We start from the raw sequence: 20,902 nt of genomic DNA on the forward strand, positions 1-20,902 counted from the left end.
ATTTTGCTTTTTCTTTCCCTGATTCTTGAATGGCCACGTATACCAGAGCAAGACCAGCACGTAGGGCTGGTGATCATGCTGACAAACAGGAGGAGGAACTATGCAAAATGGGTGCCATGGAAAAGCTGGCCAGTGACAAAATGGCTGTTTCCAGAAAATAGTGACAGTGACCCGGAGAGGGACTTTTTGCCAACCCGAAAGTCAGGATGGTAAGCATTTGTCCATGGAGCCATAAGAGGTCAAATCCAACTCCAGGGGTGTTCGCAGAGGAGTGGGTGTGTCAAAAAAGTCAAGGTGGTGGCCACAACTCTGAGGAAAGCAACCATCTTGGCTTTTTTTCAAATGCCACCCCAGACGCTGCTGACCAACGAAAAGTCTTACGATGCTGTGTGAGGAATATGACACTGCTAAAAGGGGACAGATGGTTCATGGGAATATGAAAGACCTGAAGTTTCAGGGCAAACATATTTTGCTTTATTGTCCAAAATTGGAAAAGAATTCAACCGTGGAAAGTAAGGATTATCTACTGCCAGATCGGCATAGTTCCATTCCATCTTGCATTCTGAAAGTCTATTTCTATAACTATAATTCAATGTGGCCTCTCTACATCGGGTGGAATGTAATTCCCCACTAGTAACTCATCAGTAGACTCTGGGGATGGATGCTTAGTGCTATAAATATTTATTCCCTGTAAATCTAAATAATTGTATTCCAGTTTTAGGATTATTCAAGCTTTCTTCCCTCAGCAGTAAAAGCCACACTAGCTGGGAATCCTGGATTTTGTATGCTTGGCACCATCTGGTGACAGCTAGGTCATGGGAATATGAAGACGTGAAGCTGCAAGGCAAATATATTTCACTTTATTGTCGAAAATTAGAAAAGAATTCAACCATGGAAAATTAGGGTTATCTACTGCCAGATCAGTGCAGTTCATTCCATCTTACATTTTGAATAGTAATAGCCCAACATCAGAAAAGAGATTTAAAAAGTATTCTCTTCAGTACAGCTGCTTGTGATCTTTCAATTAAGTAGATATTTCCATTAAATAGTTCCCTTCCTCTTCTGCCTGTGCGCAACTCTATAGCAAATTAAGCTGATCCATACGCTATTCTTTAATTTGCAAAGTGCACCAACAACCTTTATAGAAAAATAACACATCAACAATCCAAACAAATCAATTTAATGCATTACAGTATAGGGAATATAATTTAACCCTGGGGCATCCTGGCACGGCACATTTCAAACGCTCTGACTGTATTGCTTTTCTCTGACAAGTTCCTAAACATACAAACTTCCATCTTTAGGATCTGTGGTTCTTCAAAGGTGAAGACAAAGCTGACTGTTATTGTAGGTTATTAGTGTTTAGATGGTCTCTCTCTTTACAATCTTACCTTGACCTGCCCTGGTGCCCATGGGGTCCCTCCACCAACCTGGCTGAGGACTGTGCTCTCTAGGAATTCTGGGTACTGTAGTTCAGAACATATAGAACTGGGCTGGGAAAGCTGCTTTAGTACAAGATTCCCAGTGGAACTCCTGCCTCAATCTGTCCCAGTGCCAGCAAGACATCTTCATGGCCAGACACGTGCCTTCTTAGGTTTTTCATTTTTAAAACAGTGTGCAAGGGGCAGCTGTGTCATCAGCCTTCTGGATTTTTGACATCTGAATTTCCACAAAACGTGTCTGGGCAAATGAAGATGCTGGCCATTCTGTGCCATCGGAGCTCAAGGGACTCCTAAAACAAGCAAACAGCTACTTGGCCGCCGTGTGAGTTCTCTCGTGCTCAAAAAGTTCTGATTTTTGGCTGAAGCTTTTCCCGCAGTACGAGCACCTGGCCCGGTGGATCCGTTCATGCAGTAACAGATGGGAATTCCACATGAAACGTTTCCCACAGCGCAAACATTTGTAAGCGTTCTGCCCTCGATGGATCTTCCGGTGGACTTTGAGAGAGGCGGAGGTTGCAAAGTTTTCGCCACAGGCCAAGCACTTATAGAGTTTCTCCCTGGTGTGCGTTTTCTGGTGCTTAAGGCAGTCTGTCTGCCGACTGTAGCGTTTCCCACACTCAGAGCACATGAAACATTTCTCCTTGTCTGCGCTGAGCCCCCCTTGCGGAATCCAGCTGAATTTATTCCCACAGTGGGAGCAGACGTGGGAGAACTGCCCTGCGCGGATCCTCTCTCTTTCTCCGCAGTGGGAACATATATATAGTTTCTCATCCACGTGGGTCCTCTCGTGGGTCAAGAGATCCGAGCTGCTGCTGAAGCTCTGGCTGCAATGCCAACACTTGTAACATTTCTCCTCTGGGTCAGTGTCGTCACACGGAACAGGGTGGGAACTTTGGCTGAAGCCCCCTGCATCGTATTTCCCCTTGGTGTTGAGGAAGGGGGATTCATCGGCAGCCTGGAAAACCCCTTGGGAGCCAACCAACTGGTCCATTCCCTCCTTGCTTTCATTTCCATCCTGCTGCTCTGCTCCGTATCCACCCCCATCAGGTTTCCCTGGAACCAGGAAGGAATCCTCTCCAGCAGATCTCAACGACGTCCTCTCTCGCTCAGGCCAACCACTGACTGCAGGAAAAAGAAGAGACAATATAGCTAGTACTCAGAGATTATTTTAAAGGTAAGAAACCCTGCATTGCAAAAGAGCACAATGCTTCATTATCCATACTCATTTTTCAGATCAGCTCTAGAATATTTCTAGGAAATGTAGCTCTATTTTCCCACAATCCTTCCTGTTTCTCTCACCGCTTCCACTACCTGAGTTCCATTTTTGCTTGCCCCCTTCTTCTTATATTTTTGTAGGGAGGGGTGACAAAGCTGTTGTGGGAAGATCCGGAATGCAAAATGGACAGAACCTGTGCAAAATAAATTAAATACTCCCCTCCACACTTTCAATCAGGAATGGACAATTTTTAGTTCGCCATTTCCACTTGGCTTACCCTTTGAAGCCTGCTGCTTAGTGTTTTTTCTTTCTTTTGCGGGGGGCAGTATGTCATGTTCACTGTTTCAATGTGCACTGTACATCGTAATGTTTCACATGCCGTGGTGCTGACGCGGGTTGCTGTTGGGAGGGAGCTGCTGTGAAACCTTGTGCCAAGCTCTGTATCTATGTTCATTACAATGGAATGTGTTTGGGTTCTGTGCTCTGCTCAAGGACTTTTCCCGCGGACCATCAGAAGCCGTTAGGAGCACCTGGGATTGTGAGCTTGGGAAGATTCTACGGGGGGAGGGATCTCATTTGTATCGAGGGTTTTTAGTTTGCATTTGGCGCGCTTTTATCATTCTCAGCTTTCTTTGTGATCCTGCACACTATTCTTTAATAAATCAGATATCTTTGAATTCCTGCTCATGAGTCTGAGAGTGTTTTAGAATAGGCAACCATCACATCCAGGTTTTGGGCACAACACTACGGATGGGTTCCAGAGGCCCTGTGTTATAGGAATCCATCTTCCGTCCTTTCCAATGGAAGAAAGAGCTTCCAAGCTAAACCCCTGTGTCGAAGTATCTTCCTTGCTGGAAAGGCAGTTCTTATAGACTGGGGCCTTGGTTGAAATCCCAGGCTAGGACTCAGGCTGAGATTCAACTCAGCACTCAGATGCAGTGCTTACCAAGTGCCCGTTAGTAGGTTTCTCTCAGCCTACGTTTTTTCGGACCCCCGGAGAGGCTTACCCAATGAGCTTTCTTCCCCATCTGCCTCCTCTTCTGCTTGTCTAGAAAGCTGTGCCTTCACCATTTTTGAGAGACCTTGCTTTCCCCTGGGGGGCTGCCCAGACTTCCCCTCCAACTTTCCCATCATCTGCAGCGGAGAAGGAGAAGCACAGGTTTATTTAATTTCTACAGCCGCCAATCTCAACAAGTGACTCTGGACGGCATCAGAGTTGAGTCAAAGAGCCATTCTGGTGTTGTGGGGAAGGCGCTGGGCTAGACACCAGGAGTCCCTGAGCTCTAGTCCTCCTTTTGAGCATTAAAGACGGCTGGGTGACTTTAGGCCCGCCCCCCTCTCTTAGCCCAACCCACTCCACAAGGTGGTGGTTGTTGGAAAAATAGAAGGCAGGAACATTAGCTATGGATGCTGTTTTGAGATGACCAAGAATAAAGGAGGGAGCAAAATCTAATAATAAATCAATACATTAAATAAAAGTGGGGCATAAGGGAGATTAGCTTGTAACTTCTTAGTCTCTTTCAGTACTAAGAACAATGGCCTCCTTCTAGATCATCTGTGAGGATGGTGGATTGCAGGTATTTGGGGAGTCCTACTGGATTCATGGTTACTGCTTGATGGGCAGATGGAGGTTATGGCCAAGAGGGCCTTGGCGAATACCTTGGTGCACCAGTTATGTCCCTAATTAGACCAGGAAGACCTCATAACAGTAATTCACGACCACCTGTTTGGGCTACTGCAATGGGGTCTTCACGGAGCTGCCTCTGAAGACCACATGGAAGTTTCAATTAGTCCAGGATGCAGTGGCCTGGTTAGTAATTAGTAGCTGGAATCAGGAGCAGATATCTGTGTTCCAAACCCTGCACTGACTTCTAATTCGCCTCTGGGTAAACCTCAAAGTCCTGGTCATCCCTTAAAAGCCCTACTTGGTTTGATGGTAACTCCCTCAGGACAGCCTTATCGGACTGGAACCAAGCCACCGAATTTGGGCATCCTGGGAGAAATTGTTGGTGGTATCCCCTTTCCAAAAGTTGTGTGTGTGTTGTGCAGAGGATCTTCTCCAACACCAATGTTCAAAAATATCAATACTCTTCCTAACCCGCTTCTTCAAAGTCCAGCTTTTGCTTCCATAGAGAATCACAGGGAATACCCTGGCTTGCACGATGCTCACCTTTGTATACTCCAGCTTTTAAATCCCTCACATCTTTACACTAGCCTTATTGGTCTATGCCTTAATGATTTTGCAAGCCTCTCCTCCTAACACAAATCCATTTGCGGAGGAATCAGGAATTCCTGATAACTCCTCTGCATCATCAGGTATCCCCAAAGTGTTCTTGCCATCTTGCTCCAGAGCAGTAGAGCTTGCTGACCCAAGAGACAAGCCAATACCTCGGCTAAGCCTGCAGGGCATCCCACTCACCCACGGGATTTTGTGCATCACACACTCAGCGGTCTTTCAGGGTCGCCACTCTCCAGGCAAACTCACCTGCTTACTCCAGCCTTTGACCTCCTGCTGCCTCACCAGGAAGTCCTCTGCCAGGGAGACAGCCTGGGCACAGGTCCTGGGAGCGTTTTCCCGCAGCCAGCTCTGCATGTCCAAAGGCAGGACGGCCACGAACTGCTCCAGCGTCACCAAATCCAGGATCTGGTCCTTGGTGTGTTTCTCCGGCTTCAGCCACTCGTGGCAAAGCTCCTGGAGATGCCTGCAGAGCTCGCGAGGCCCCTCGGCCTCCTGGTAGCCCAGCTGACGGAAATCCTGCCGCTGCTTCTCCAGCCTGGACCCCGCCCCGCTCACCGCCCCCTTCTGCCCCTTCCCGCTCGATGTGGCCTCCCGAGAACTCTCAGCGTCCCGCTGGGCTTCCCCGGCCAGGCGCGGCTGGGCCTGAGCGATCCACACTCCTCTGGGACAGTTGCTGGCGTCCCACATCCTCTGAGAGAGCGCCTGGGTTGCTTTAGGGCCGCTCCAAGCCAAGGAGGGGCTTTCTCCCCCAGAATCGGGAGCCTGCAGCGTCTTCAGAAACTCTTGCAGCTGGGCATCCCAGTTTCTCGACGGACCTTCCTCTGGCTCTTGTTTCACGTGATGGATAAACTCCTGCTTAATCTTCCCAGGTTCTGGGAGATCTTCTCTCTTCCTTCCTTCTCCTGGCTGAAGGCCTGAAGCACACTGGACTTCCACTTTTACTTCTGGATCCACATTTTCTTTCAGGAGAGACTTGGTTGCCTCTGCTTTGTGGGTGACGGCCATTTCCTCCACAGAAACAGCTTTACTGTATTTTTCCTTTCTCTTTTTCAGCATCAATCCTCGAGGGATGCTTACAGAACTCTGCTGGATCCTTGATCTCTGCTAGATCCTTGATCCTTGACATATCAGCACCATAAAGGATCCATTCAACAAAACTGCTTGGAACAAATGCAGCAAAATATCAGGAACTTTCAACTGCATTGAGACAACAGGATTCCCTTTTACTGTGCAGGGCACAAAACATATAAAAATTACAACTGCGGTAAAACTAAAACACCTAGAAATCTCTCATGAAGGGAGGGTGTCAAGTGGTAGATACAACATATTTTCCTGGGGCCAAGGACCTCAGCAGGTAGGATTATGATGTAAGGCAGGTTCCACCATATACATGGGATGGGTGATGTTGGGAGCGTGAGAAGGTTAATTCAAAAGTTTGCCTAGATTTGATTTTCTAGGGCCTGATTATGTGCCATTAAGTTGTTTTTGACTCCTAACGACTACACAGATAGATGTCTGGGGCCTACCTTATGCTTTTTGTGTGTTTTCTGCCACAATGTGGCAGAAAATTGCTCCACTGATTTCAGTAATCACATTCAGCAGCATGTGAATTTTGGGGCTGGGGAAAGAGGGCTAGAAAGCCAGTTTGATCTATGGTGATGGAGTAGGAATGGAGAATTCTGAGTTCTAGTCCTGCCTTAGGCATGAAAACCAGCTCTGTGGCTATAGGCCAGTCACTCCCTCTCAGGCCTAGGAAGAAGGCAAGGGCAAACTACTTCTGAACATGCTGTTCAGAAAATTGCTTGAACATTGGCCATGTAGTTACCAGAAGTCAAATCTGACCCAAAGGGTGGGGGAGGCAGGGGGTGTTATTTGGCTGAACTCAGGTCACAATGTGCCCACTCCTGTTTTTATAACTGTAATATACTGTATTCCTTCATCACCATTCGCTATCTTGCTTTGCTTACTTAGAGGCTGTCGTGTTTCTCCACCTTAGCAACTTTAAGATGTATGGACTTCAACTTCCAGAATTCCCTAGCCAGCATCTAAGGTTGAGAAACTCTGGCTTACAGCAAGGACCCAGCATTACAAAGCAGGCACCAGAAAACTGGTGCTGTGAGCCAGGTTGTTCTTCTCTACCATAGAAGAGAGGATGGTCCCAGTTCAGTGCTTGTCACACTTGGTGAGTAGAAAATACAAAATTAGATTATTTAAAATAAATAGCTGTATTAGTGGGCACATATTACGAAGATAAGAATAATCACGCAACTGAAACGGTTGCGCGCGATGCCTTTCATTGAGGCAAGAGCATGGTGGGAGAGGGAGTTAAATCCGACCAATATCACCCTTCGTGCTCAAACAACACTCCCAACCTCCTAATTCGTAATTGCCTTTTCCAAAAACCTCAAACTCTCTGGCTTCCCGCAACGCACCGAAGGGTAAACCGGCCAATCCCATTGCAATCCAGAGAGATGGACGTTCCCAGCCCGTGCGGGGTTGCACTGGGATTCAGCGTTCGTGCAAATCCAGGAAACGGCTCTGCATGGGGTAAACCGCGTTTGAATAGGCGACGAGGAAGCTGGTCGTCTGAACCCGACCGCGAGGGTATTTGCAACGCAGGTTAAAAAGCGCTACTTCGTTTGCAGCCTCCCTCTCCCGTCTGCCCCAGCGCTGGCAGCTGGGCCATTTCATTGGCACGGATAAATTCCAGGAGCAGCTGACACTAGCGCTGGCCACCGACGCTGAGAATTGTGCAGGAAAAGAAATCGAGGTGACACGTGCAAGCCTCATCCTTCCTCCCCGCCAGCTGCATTAAGTTACCTGGATGCCGCGGGGAGGGATGCACTTTGCATTAAGCGTCCCGGGGACGGCGTGCAACAGCCGCGAGGAAGTGCAAACCGGAAGGAACGCTCCTTAGCCCGACCCTGAGGCCTCTCTAGGAATAACAATTCCGACTCCTTAACCCCTTTAATGCCACGGGCTTCGTCGGGCCTGAACACGGGCTCAGAGAAAAATGAGATATGGTGGATCTGGATGTGCTGAAGAAAGAGATTAATGTCGAGCAAAAGAAGGACGCATTACTACGGCTACCACTCGTATTATTATTGCAGATTTTTGCAGCTGGAGCCAAGTCCATTTTCCTCTTTCTGCAAGCCTGTATGGTTTGTGTGTTTTTTTAATAATTGTTTTAAGCATTCCAGTTACAGCGATAAAAAGTAATACAACCACAAAAAATGAAGGAATAAAAAGAAAAGATAGTGCAGAAAAAAAGAACAATAGAAAAGAAGGAAAAAATAACATAGCAAAGAAAAAGAAAAGAAATACAGTATATAAGTCCCTCTTTTGGGGGAGATGGGCAGTAGCAAAATTTGAATAATAAATAAATATAAAGATGTACCTTCCCCCTTTGTCACAAGCATAGACAACCTTATAACCTTCTCTTAAAATATCATAAATGATCTCTTCATCCTGTATCTCATCTCTTATCTGCAAGCCTGTATGATTTGGAAAAGCTGGACCACAGGGTCCCCAAATCCAGCCATTACCAACATAAAAACAAAAACAAATGGGGTTTTAAATATTAAAGGCAGAAATCCTTCATCTTTTCCAGACCGCAAAGTAGTTAATTGTATAACAATCTTTTAAAAACTCCCATGACCTTAAGAAATTTTAAAAATGGAATAAAGACATTAAAGCACATCTTAGTATTCCTTATTTCTCCTGTATTTAACAGGGTTGTGAATCTCAATGGAATTGATGAGGTTGCACATTTGGGCCTATTGCACTGGTGTGCAGAGTGAGATTTATTAAAAGAACTCGATGTCACATTCTTATTGAATGGCTTTTCACCGAGGAACAGGAACAAATACCAAACAGAAGGGAAAATAGGAAACAATGTGCTATATTGGGTGGAGTTTGTCTAGAGAAAATTCAGTTCAAACCATTGCTGTCAAGCACATCCTCCCTCTCTTTCAATCTGTTTGAGCCGAATTCACCTCACTGGATTGTGACGTGGGTAAAATGAAGGCAGAGACAAGAAAGGGAGAATGACAGGTGGGAATAGACATCCCTGCGGGCACAGACTAAGTTTTCATGGAGAGTCCATGAAAAACTCTGAAAATTAAGTTGTTCAGCTAGACTAACTTTCCTCAGTGTGGTGTTCCTACATGGGGTGGACTATAATTCCCCACTCATTGGTAGAGTCTGGGGATGGATGCTTAGCACTATAATTGCCAATATTTATTCCCTGTAAATCTAAATAATTGTATTCCAGTTTTAGGATTATTCAAGCTTTCTTCCCTCAGTAGTAAAAGCCACACTAGCTGGGAATCCTGGGTTTTGTACTCCTGGCACTGTCTGGCGACAGCTAGGTCATGGGAGTATGAAGACGTGAAGCCGCAAGGCAAATATATTTCACTTTATTGTCGAAAATTAGAAAAGAATTCAACCATGGAAAATTAGGGTCATCTACTGCCAGATCAGTGTACAATAGTTCATTCCATCTTACATTTTGAATAGTAATAGTCTGACAACTTCAGAAAAAGAGATTAAAAAGTATTCTCTCTCAGTACAGCTGCATTTGTGATATTTCAGTTAAAAAGTTCCCTTCCTCTTCTCCTCTTGTATGCAATCATATAGTGACTTGTTAGGCTTATCAATATGCTATTTATTATTTAATTTGCAAGATGTGCCAATAGCCTTTACAGAAGAACAACACATTAACAATTCTACTGAAACAATCTGATGCACTGTAATTTATGGAGCATTACTTCCAACTCACACTTAACTGGTACATCTTATTTCAAATCCTCTGAATGCACTGCATTTCTACGGCAGCAAGTTGCCAAACATACAAGCTTTAATCATTAGGGCCTGTGGTTGTTCACGGTGATCGACAAGACTGTCCTTTATTACGATTTTTAATGTGTACAGGGCGCCTCTTTTGCCAATGTTTAGATCAGAAACTCCCATTAAATTCAGCAGAATGTCCTCTGAGAAGACATAGAAGGTTGTGATGAAGGAAATAATGGCTTAAAAGTGGGGCTTAGCAATGAAATCTTAAAACACATTGACACAGAAACAGGTCCAGTAAGAACAGAAGAATGGAAGTGAAGAAAGGGGAACTGATGGCAACACTTTTAAAGACAGGTGCTTAAACTAGTTTTTAGGTACTAAGGAGGTAGGGAGAAGGTGAGACAGAGAGAGAATGAATGACTGTTTGATGCAAACTTCCTACTGTCTTGGAAACTCCCAGAATTCTCCAACAACTTGGCCAAGGAACATCCTTGCTAGGAATTCTGGGTATTGTAGTTTCAAAACATCTGGAAGTGGGCTTTAGTTCAAGCTTCCCCAGTGTAACTCCCATCTCAACCTGCCCACATGGCTGCCCCTTCCTGCTTCTCTGCCGGGCATTTTGTTTTCCTTTTTTAAATACAGCGGCAAGGTACAGCACCAAGTTCAGCGACAGCTGTGGCATCAGCCTTCGGTCTGCCATCTCAATTTCCACAAAATGTTTCTGGGCAAACGAAGATGCTGCTGTTCTGTGCCATCAGAGGCCAAAGGGCTTTCTGTCCCGGGCATATCTCCCTTTTCGCAAACATTCTGAACATGTAAATCCAACGTTTAAGAGCACTTTTAGCAATTCCGCATTTCTAAGTATAGTTCACAAACCACCTTGGAGTTTGGAGCAACACTGGAAAGGTGGTCTTTCTTTTTATATGAAATCATGAAGAAATTCATATATGAAATTCTTTTCTCTTAAGGCTCACCCAAGCTTGGAGGGTCAAGCCCTTGCGTGCTCTCTAAAAAGTAGCATCGGGAGCCTGAAAAATACTCAGTTTGGTTCATCTTTAAATTTCATTACAATTAAATTTAGCTAATAGCTGGACTATGCGGTTTGATTTAGGATTTGATCTCTGAAAAATAACTCAGTGAGCTGCTGTAGCATCTGCCTGCAACACTTCAAAGCAGCTACGTCTTCTCCTGAAGTTGTCCTCCCAGCTGGCACAGGATCCTAGGAAGACAAAAACTGCTTGAAGGAATTACAGAGAGTTCCTTCGTTCACACACTTAAACACTCCGAATCAGAATCCCTGCACAGCCCTAGTTAATACAATTACTTCCTAGTAAATTATTGAAATTATTTTTTCTACTTCTGTCACATTAAAAAAAAAGAATTCTTGGGTAATAAATCTTGGAGCCTGCTAGCGACTGCATCCAAGGCTTTCAGAAGTCATGTGTATCTCTGGCCCTTCAGGTTGGGCTTTGTCGTCTCAGCTTCAGAAAGTGTTTTCCTGCAGTTAAAGCAAGGGAACGGCTACTCCGCGGCTGCGTGAGTTCTCTCGTGTTCACACAGTTCGGATTTTCGGCTGAAGCTTTTCCCGCAGTACGAGCACGTGGTCTTGTGGATCCGCTCATGCAGCAAGAGGTGTGACCCAGACATGAAGCGTTTCCCACAGTGCAAACATTTGAAAGTGTCTTGTCCTTGATGGATCATCTGGTGTACTTTGAGAGAGGTATAGGTTGCAAACTTTTCTCCACAGGCTGCACAAATATACAGTTTCTCCCCGCTGTGCGTTTTCTGGTGCTTAAGGCAGTCTGTCTGCCGAAGGTAGCATTTCCCACACTCAGAGCACATGAAACATTTCTCTCTGTCGGCACCGAGCCTCCCTTTAGGAATCCAGCCGAAGTTATTCCCACAGTGGGAGCAGATGTGGGAAAACTGCCCTGCGCGGATCCTCTTTTTTTCTCCGCAGTGGGAACATATATACAGTTTCTCATCCACGTGGGTCCTCTCGTGGGTCAAGAGATCCGAGCTGCTGCTGAAGCTCTGGCTGCAATGCCAACACTTGTAACATTTCTCCTCTGGGTCGGTGTCGTCACATGCAACAGGGTGGGAACTTTGGCTGAAGCCCCCTGCATCGTATTTCCCCTTGGTGTTGAGGAAGGGGGATTCATCGGCAGCCTGGAAAACCCCTTGGGAGCCAACCAACTGGTCCATTCCCTCCTTGCTTTCGTTTCCGTCCTGCTGCTCTGCTCCGTATCCGCCCTCATCAGGTTTCCCTGGAACCAGGAAGGAATCCTCTCCAGCAGATCTCAACGACGTCCTCTCTCGCTCAGGCCAACCACCGACTGCAGGGAAAAAAAAGAGGAGACAATCTAGCTCAGGGTTTCTCAACCAGGGTTCTGTGGCTCCCTAGGGTTCCGCGAGAGGTCACGAGGGGTTCCCTGGGAGATCACAATTTATTTAAAAAATTATTTCAAATTCGGACAACTTCACATTAGAGAGGTAACTGTCATTCTTTTAGTTTAAGAATACTGTCCGTGCATCTATACAGGCCTACCCATGAAATGAACAGAATAATTTTGTAACTTCTGGCCTATATTTGAGCCTGAATGTGCAGGGGTTCCCTGAGGCCTGGACAATATTTCAAGGGTTCCTCCAGGGTCAGAAGGTTGAGAAAGGCTGTCCTAGGGGCTGGGAGACTTTCAGCTGCCTTCCTTGAAACAAGAGGCAGAGGCAGCTTGTGAGTTCAGAGCTGCCATGAAAACTGCAGACTTGTCCCAGGTCATCATGCGCCCTTATCACATAGGAGGCCACACATCAAATCAGGTTTGATGGGGCCAGATGTAACATGACCTGAACATAGGTGTAACAGCATTAGAGTTGGCCTTGGGGGAGTGGAAGGTATGAAAGAGCCATTAAGGAGTGGTTAGACCAGTGGTTAGACTTTGCTGACTGGGGAATTCTGGGAGTTGAAGTCCACACATCTTAAAGCTGCCACGGTTGAGGAACACTGATCTAGATAACACTGAAGTTGCTACTGCCAGATGGTATCAGCTGCTGGAGATAAGCAGCTTAATAAGGCTGCCATGCAGAAGAACCCAAAGGACCCCTAATATTTGCTCTGTCAGGTGCTCGAAGTGACTTACCCAGGGAGCTTGCATCCCCTCCAGCTTCCTGCTTGGCTTCCCTAAAAAGCTGTGCCTTCACCATTTCCGACAGAGCTTGGTTTCCTCTGGGGGGCTTTTCAGATTCCTCCTCCATCATCCCCATCATCTGGAGCAGCAAAGGAGAAGCAGAGGTTGAGGCAATGGGGCATAAGGGTGATTAACTTATTCCACGGATTTACAATTGAAAGCTATTTTGGGGCAGTTAGAACAGTGTTTCTTAACCTCAGCCACTTTAAGACGTGTGGACTTCAACTCCCAGAATTCCCTAGCCAGCATGATAGCTGGGGAATGCTGGGATTTGAAGTCCGTGCATCCTGAGTGGCCAAGCTTGAGAAACACCAGTTGAAAGGACTAAACGCAAAACCCAGGAAAATATATGCTTTGCAGCATCTTCCAGGGAGAGGACACAGCAGGAATTTCAACTCGGACATTGAGGACTTCAAGAGAGAAGCCTGGATGGGTCCATACCTTTCACAGGTGTGAGGTCGCTTGTTTCATTTTAGTTTAGCCTGTTTTGCGGTCTTTATCCCATGAATGAGGACTCAGTGCCACATCTGAATCCAGCCTCTAACCCCAAATCAAATCAGACTGATATGATCAACTTTAAAAGAGTACCACTGAAATCACTGGCAGATACCTCCAGGAAAGACTCCCAAACAGATTTACGATTTTTTTCCTACTGTACTTTCAGGATCTAAGGCAGTTTCCCAGTTACATCCCTTTCTTGCATGTACAATTAATTTAGGAAAGTCAGCAACTGAGAGGTGGTCTGTAAGCACCCCCTGCCCCATACAACAAAAATCAGAGGCTGCTGAGCACAGAATCCCATTGATAAGAGCCACAATATAGTCCAGCTGCTAAGTTCACCTCTGACATGGAGCCTGTTAGCACGGCAATGAAAGAAATGCTTATCATTAACCTGGGGTATGATCCATCCATGGCCCCTGAAGTGTTATGCTCTTATCACTGCTGCCTGGCTAATATTCCAGTTACCTTCTGGTCAGTTTTTTATTTGTTACCTACGCTAACAAATCAATCAAACAGTGCATAGTCACTTATCTATCACTTGATTGTGAAGTGACGGAAAGGGGCTCCTGCCCCCCACTTTAAAAACAGCACCCCTCCACTCAAGCCTACAAGGTGAAAAATAGAAGTGTTATCAGTTCAATTTTGTGACTACTCCTGTATCTTACTTGTTTATCCGGAGGACCTAGAGCCACATAATTATAATAGCCACTTAATCATAAGCTAGCCATACATTCAGGTTCATACAGGTAGTCCTTGACTTATGACCATCGGTGTAATGATGGCCTGAAGTTACGACAGCCTCGGAATGGGTGCTTTAGGGCCTGTAAAGCGTCGCAAAACTTCGCACCCCCGCCAGTCACATGATCGCATTTCGGGCGCTTGGCAACCGGCTTGCATTTACAGCCAGTTGCAGTGTCCTGGGCTCACGTGATCGTGTTTTGCGATGTTTTTTGTCATTTTCTGGCAAAAAATGCCCACTGGGGAAGCTGGATTCACTTAACAACTGCAGTGATTTGCTTCACAATTGCTGTAAAAATGGTTGTAAAATCAGGTCTGGTCACTTGGTTACTTGACTTACGACTGCAATGACTTATGGAAATTGCAGTCACAATTGTAGTCATAAGTCGAGGACTACCTGTATGTGACATCAAGGACAAGACCTATTTTGGATTATGATGAAGACTCTTTGCCTTCATCACAACAAGGATTGGGCACACTGATACTATGGATTTCTATGTCTGGCAAACGTAAGTGTGTCCTATGCCTTAATGATTTTGCAAGCCTCTCCTAACACAAATCCATTTGCGGAGGAACATTCCTGATAACTCCTCTGCATCATCAGGTATCCCCAAAGTGTTCTTGCCATCTTGCTCCAGAGCAGTAGAGCTTGCTGACCCAAAGAGACAAGCCAATATCTCGACTAAGCCTGCAGGGCATCCCACTCACCCACGGGATTTTGTGCATCACACACTCAGCGGTCTTTCAGGGTTGCCACTCTCCAGGCAAACTCACCTGCTTACTCCAGCCTTTGACCTTCTGCTGCCTCACCAGGAAATCCTCTGCCAGGGAGACAGCCTGGGCACAGGTCCTGGGAGCGTTTTCCCGCAGCCAGCTCTGCATGTCCAAAGGCAGGATGGCCACGAACTGCTCCAGTGTCACCAAATCCAGGATCTGGTCCTTGGTGTGTTTCTCCGGCTTCAGCCACTCGTGGCAAAGCTCCTGGAGATGCCTGCAGAGCTCGCGAGGCCCCTCGGCCTCCTGGTAGCCCAGCTGACGGAAATCCTGCCGCTGCTTCTCCAGCCTGGCCCCCGCCCCGCTCACTGCCCCCTTCTGCCCCTTCCCGCTCGATGTGGCCTCCCGAGAACTCTCAGCATCCCGCTGGGCTTCCCCGGCCAGGCGCGGCTGGGCCTGAGCGATCCACACTCCTCTGGGACAGTTGCTGGCGTCCCACATCCTCTGAGAGAGCGCCTGGGTTGCTTTAGGGCCGCTCCAAGCCAAGGAGGGGCTTTCTCCCCCAGAATCGGGAGCCTGCAGCGTCTTCAGAAACTCTTGCAGCTGGGCATCCCAGTTTCTCGACGGACCTTCCTCTGGCTCTTGTTTCACGTGATGGATAAACTCCTGCTTAATCTTCCCAGGTTCTGGGAGATCTTCTCTCTTCCTTCCTTCTCCTGGCTGAAGGCCTGAAGCACACTGGACTTCCACTTTTACTTCTGGATCCACATTTTCTTTCAGGAGAGACTTGGTTGCCTCTGCTTTGTGGGTGACGGCCATTTCCTCCACAGAAACAGCTTTACTGTATTTTTCCTTTCTCTTTTTCAGCATCAATCCTCGAGGGATGCTGCAGAACTCTGCTGGATCCTTCAAGTATCAACTGCATAAACGATTCATTCAACAAAACTGCTTGGAACGAATGCAGTGAAGCATCAAGAATTTCTAATTGCCTTTGTTCAGATAACACACTGAACGAAGTGTGTTATCTGAACTCCCTCTTGCTACCTACATTGAAAAACAGAAAATCACATCAAGTAGTTATGGGACTAAAAGACATTCCAACAATTGCAAGCAAATAAGTAAATAAACAAACAGTATTCCTGTAATGATTTATTAAATTTCTGCACCCCCCATCTCACTGTATAAGTGACTCCAGGCAGCTTACAGGTTAACAATGATTCTTCAGTGATGGGAAGAAACTCTGTTCCGGGGATTAAGTTCTGGGGATCTTTTATGTAGGGATGATTTCTCACTCCCAGCTGCATTATATTCTTTGAACTGGCAGGATTGGGGGCTTGGGAATGAGACATTGAGTCCAGAGGTTTGCCTTCATTTCATGGTATAGTTACAGCAAAGATTTGCTCTATTACGGTATGTTCGTTAGAGGGAAAGATCATCTGTAAAATGTCAAGGAAGCCCTATCTCTTCTTTTTCCTTTTCCTGACCAGTAGATTCAGTTTTACAGATTTTGGAGGATGCATGACAGCCAAGCTTCTCTCCCATCCCATCAAGGAAACTGTTCCACCCCTGATTTCCCAGATCAAGCTAACACACCAGAAAATTACCTGGCAGCTGAAGCCAGCTTCCTAGGCTGCTGGGGTTGAAGGATAAAAATGCTAATTTTCACCTGTTATGTCACTACATAAAAGGCTTATATGGAAGAGAGTTTTGGGAAAACAAAAGAGGAAAATTGTCACTAAGATCTCTGAATACAGGAGCATTACGGGCCTCTCTTTTGCCATACCCTAAAACAGGAGTTTGTCAGACATGGCAAGTGGAAAACACAAAACCAGAGTTTAAAATGTTTAGCTGTACCTAATGGGTACAATTAGTGGGATAATAATAATAATAATAATAATAATAATAATAATAGTAGCAGTAGGAGTTGGTGTCACAGTCAAAAGCCTAATAGAAAGAGTGAAATCTTTTCCCTCAATAATGATGCTGAGAAATATTTCCCTTTCCAAACTTAGTGCCTTCCTACTTCATAATTAACTTCCGCTCTTGTTCCCCTTTTGCCCACTGAAGTTCTTCCTTGCAACTGAGTTTAACGCACCAATCGATTATGTCTGCTTATTTTGGTGTCTCGTGTTTTTTTTTCCTGCCAAATGGGTTAGGCTTAGGGTTAGCAATCTGTGAATTTATGTACTGGTGCTGTAACCACAGCAAGGCTATTACCCAATCAATTATGTCCATGGTGAGCAAAAATGTTAAATGTGAACATATGTTAGACAACAGATGCAGTATATTGTCCCTTAATTCTCCCTTTAAATACAAGTGTGTATTAGTTAATAGCTGGAATAGGAAATGTTATTTCCTTCAGTCTTTTTTTCTTTCTTGATTGTATAGTTTTAGTAAATGACATTATTACTTTACTATTGTTTATTTTTGATGTTATGTAAATATATTGAGAGCTCTTCCACCAAAGTCAAATTCCTTGTATGTCTAATCATACTTGGCCAATGAAGTGTTCTGTTCTGTTCTGTTCTGTTCTATTCTAAACTTTTTGGACATGAGATTTTTGTCTGTCTGTCTGTCAATCAGAGAGTCAGTCTGGTGTAGTGGTTAAGGTACCAGGCTAGAAACCGGGAGACTGTGAGTTCTAGTCCTGCCTGGGGCATGAAGCCAGCTGGGTAACCTTGGGCCAGCCCCTCTCTCTCAGCCCTAGGAAGGAGGCAATGGCAAACCACTTCCGAAAAACCTTGCCAAGAAAACTGCAGGGACTTGTCCAGGCAGTCACCAGGAGTCAACACTGACTCAAAGGCACCAAAAGAAAAAAATCTATCAAATTTGTATGCCACCTGACTTCCAGTGATTTTTTTTAAACTAGTGGCAGGCAAAAAAAAAAAAAAAGACAGGCTTAACTTTAAAAACTTCAGAGTGACTATCTGCTTATGAGGGACTGAGCCGTGAAGAAGCCAACCCAACTTCAACCCCATATGTGACATGATCTCAGCTCAGGGCAAAGCAGAATTCAGGGAGTTTTATGAAGCCAGGAAGTTGGATTCATAAATCAACCACGTTACATGAACCGCGGAGAAGCAGATTTTACAAAGTGGGCTGCAAGGCTGCTTAGAAACCAGCTGACCATGCATGTAGTTCCTTCCCGCCCCGAATTCCCGTAATTTGCCATTTCGGCACAAGCTGATTCTGGAGCTACCAGATCTGGACGACGAAGTGATGGCAGGAAAGAAAGAGGGAGTTTTGGTCGTCTGGACTGGCAGCTCAGATATGGTCATTCTAGCTGGGACCTGCTAGAAAGAATTGCCGCCTTGAGTTATATATTTTAAAAGGAGGAATAATAGTAATAACAATAACAACAAAATAGTAATAATAATAGACTAAGAATAATAATAATAAAGGCTTGTCGTACTGGGCTTGCCAAAAACTGGACTTCCGCTTGGACGGCAGTAGGCTTGTCGTATTGGACGGCAGCAGAGAGGCGCAGAACCCTCTAACTCTCATTTTTGCAACCCAGATCCTGTGACACGTGCAACCGTTCCCCACGACCCGCCGCCTCGTTCACTTACCCGCCCTTTCTTCTTCTGCCCTCCCTGGGAGCGAGTCGCGGGCTCAGCTGCAAACAGGAAGAAGCTGTCCTCAACCATCTACGAGGCCCCTCTAGAAGTGTCAGCTCTATGTCTTTAACTCTTTAATTGCCGAGCAGTTGCGATCGGGCTGAAAGGGGCTAGAGGAAGTGCGTAGACCATCCTGGGTAGGGAATTCTGGGAGTTGAAGTCCACACGGCCTAAAACCGCCTAGTTTGAAAAACACTGCCGTAAGGGATAGTTTTTTTGTCATCATTTGTATTAAATTGCATTCCCAAACGGGGGGGAGGGGGAAATTACCATCTTGCAGTTTTAAACAAGCTCGGTTCTTTTTTTTTTTTAGATTAAAAGATTTAACCAGTTATGGTGAAAATTAACTTGGCCATATATTTTGGGAAGATGTGTGTGTGTGTGTGTGTGTGCCCTAGCATATCCTTACACACTAGGTGTGTTAAACCATGGTTAAGCATCGTTTACTGAATTCACCCAGTTTTCCAGGTCCATATTATCCTCAATCGTAAATGCAGACCACAATGGGCTGTGGCAACCTTGGCTGGCCTTTGTGACTAGCATTTCTCCAATGCAGGGACCAGGACATTTCAGCAAAGCTTTTGGAAAAATGAAAAAAAAAACCCTTTAGAAGCTTCTTTGCTTTGTCGATTTTGACCGGACAACACTGCCCAGATCTGTTGAGAGTTCAGCGGCCTACAAGTTTAATACATTTTTAAATTGTTGTTACAAGTCGTCCTTGGGTTATGACCACTCGTTCAGCGACTGTTTAAAGCTACAATGTGCTGAAAAAAGGGGAATTACGACAGGTCCTCAGAGTTCTGGCTGTTGAAACATCCCTGCAGTAACGATCACGATCCAGGTACTCGGTGCCTGGCTTGCTATTATGACATCACAGAGAGCTGCGGTCACATGGTTGCAATTTCCGATGTACTCTGCTAGCTTCCCACAAGCAAAGTTAATGGGGAAGCCGCCAGGGTGTCACAAGTTGTGCCTGCTTCTGCTGCTTTTCCACCTGCCCATGCTCTGTGGCACCCGTCCACCAACCTGCTTACCAGGGACTCCTGCCTCTTCCCACATCGCAGCCACGTGAGGTCCTCACTTATCGACCCGTGTGGTCCTGAGGTTACGACGGCAACCGGGACTGCCTGGATTGCTGTCGCTAAGTGGTGTGGTCACATGACATCATGCTTTACGACTGCAATTGCCGTCATAACCCGAGGACTACCTTGTCTTGTGCAGGCTTACTATCCTGGTACAGCCACAACTATGGAACGTTGCCAGGAAGGGTTAATGCAATAGAGTCCTGAAGCTAGAGCGACACAAGCCTGTGGCCGAAAAAAGGCTCCTCCCTGTTTTTCTTGGACGGGGAATAATTTTGCTGCATTTTGTAGCCTGGGGGAGGTCGGGGAGGTTGCGGGCCCGAAGGAGCGCGATGCAGAAACCAGGTCCTTCCAAAAAGCCTCCGGGAGGAAGGGCCGCGGCGCTGCCAGATAATGCTTGTTTTCATCTTTTCAAAGGGCTTTTTACTGCGGTCTCCTATAATAAGTCCGGGAGAACGAAAGAAGATGCTTCGCTTAGGTCTGTCTGCCTCCTGCAAAGACGATGGATTTAATGCTTTCTTTCTAGATCTTTAGTCCCGGGGCGGGGGAGGAAGAGTTGTGAGAATTTTCTGCCTGAGCTGCCAAAATACTTGCTCCCTCTGGATCTCAGCCACGCTGACTCAGTGTGTGTATCGGAGCCCATTTCTTCCGCGTCAGGTAGTGCAATTGTTCGGGTGGCGTTTTGTTTTGAGCTTTTATTCCTTCGGGGTACAGAGTTCGCATCCCTGGCAGATTTTTGGCACAGCCTGGCCTCCCGGCTGGATAGTCTTTATGTGGGACACGTGCACATTACGTGGATGAACATTGGCACACATGGGACGTTTCTGTGGTTGAATTAATGGGAAGGAAGCGGCTGTGCCTTGACAGAGGACTGACCTGCACAAAATCAGGACGCAGAACTTGCCGTGGTTTAATGTAATCCGTGTCTAGTGTTTGCAGCTGAACTGCACTTAGACTGCAGGCTTTTGCAGGTGGCTGTTTGACTGGGTCTCACGCTCTCACTAAACCATGTTATGTGGTTTGTTTGGCTTAGTACGTGGTGCAAATGCCCCAGTAGGGTTTAGTGTTATGCGTGAATCAGTCACTGCAACTCTTCAGTCCAAGAATCCTTCCGTGCTGTTTTGTGCAAATATAACTTAGGTCAGGAATGACTTTCCCATCACCTTGATTTGTGAGCATAGTTTGGTAATTCAGGAGGCCAAGGAGTGAAGTGACCTTGTGTCTGGTGGGAGCACTGTGGTAAGAATGAGAAGGTTGGTTCCCTTAGCATAAACTCAATATTTTACTGTAAACCGCCCAGAGTCCCTCCTTGGGAGGGAGATGGGCGGTGATAAAGTTTGATAAGTAAAATAAGTAAAATAAAAAATATTTTCA

General features: G+C 46.0%; 2 protein-coding genes across 2 annotated transcripts; both read right to left on the bottom strand.

The window, feature by feature from the left end:
- Positions 1-838: 838 nt before the first annotated feature.
- LOC134489847 (zinc finger and SCAN domain-containing protein 30-like) lies at positions 839-5,995 on the bottom strand. Its single transcript, XM_063292721.1, has 3 exons — positions 5,144-5,995; positions 3,666-3,792; positions 839-2,564 (listed from the first exon to the last, which is right to left on the bottom strand). The coding sequence occupies exons 1-3, from the start codon at positions 5,951-5,953 to the stop codon at positions 1,750-1,752; spliced, it is 1,752 nt and encodes a 583-aa protein (XP_063148791.1). The 5' UTR covers positions 5,954-5,995; the 3' UTR covers positions 839-1,749.
- Positions 5,996-9,294: 3,299 nt separating this feature from the next.
- LOC134492106 (zinc finger and SCAN domain-containing protein 21-like) lies at positions 9,295-15,830 on the bottom strand. Its single transcript, XM_063296265.1, has 3 exons — positions 14,890-15,830; positions 12,829-12,955; positions 9,295-12,027 (listed from the first exon to the last, which is right to left on the bottom strand). Exons 1-3 carry the CDS (start codon positions 15,697-15,699, stop codon positions 11,213-11,215), a joined length of 1,752 nt encoding a protein of 583 aa, XP_063152335.1. The 5' UTR covers positions 15,700-15,830; the 3' UTR covers positions 9,295-11,212.
- Between the last annotated feature and the right edge of the window lie 5,072 nt (positions 15,831-20,902).

This window comes from Candoia aspera, chromosome 2, assembly GCF_035149785.1.
Source record: "Candoia aspera isolate rCanAsp1 chromosome 2, rCanAsp1.hap2, whole genome shotgun sequence".
NCBI lineage: Eukaryota > Metazoa > Chordata > Lepidosauria > Squamata > Boidae > Candoia > Candoia aspera.

Bases quoted from the DNA above. Each gene is read 5' to 3' on its own strand.
- LOC134489847 (XM_063292721.1), bottom strand. From the start codon at position 5,953: ATGCTGAAAAAGAGAAAGGAAAAATACAGTAAAGCTGTTTCTGTGGAG. The intron at 3,793-5,143 runs GTGAGTTTGCCT...TCTCCGCTGCAG, and splicing joins TCAAAGGCTGGAGTAAGCAG to ATGATGGGAAAGTTGGAGGG. The intron at 2,565-3,665 runs GTAAGCCTCTCC...TTTTTCCTGCAG, and splicing joins TGGGGAAGAAAGCTCATTGG to TCAGTGGTTGGCCTGAGCGA.
- LOC134492106 (XM_063296265.1), bottom strand. From the start codon at position 15,699: ATGCTGAAAAAGAGAAAGGAAAAATACAGTAAAGCTGTTTCTGTGGAG. The intron at 12,956-14,889 runs GTGAGTTTGCCT...TTGCTGCTCCAG, and splicing joins TCAAAGGCTGGAGTAAGCAG to ATGATGGGGATGATGGAGGA. The intron at 12,028-12,828 runs GTAAGTCACTTC...TTTTCCCTGCAG, and splicing joins AGGGGATGCAAGCTCCCTGG to TCGGTGGTTGGCCTGAGCGA.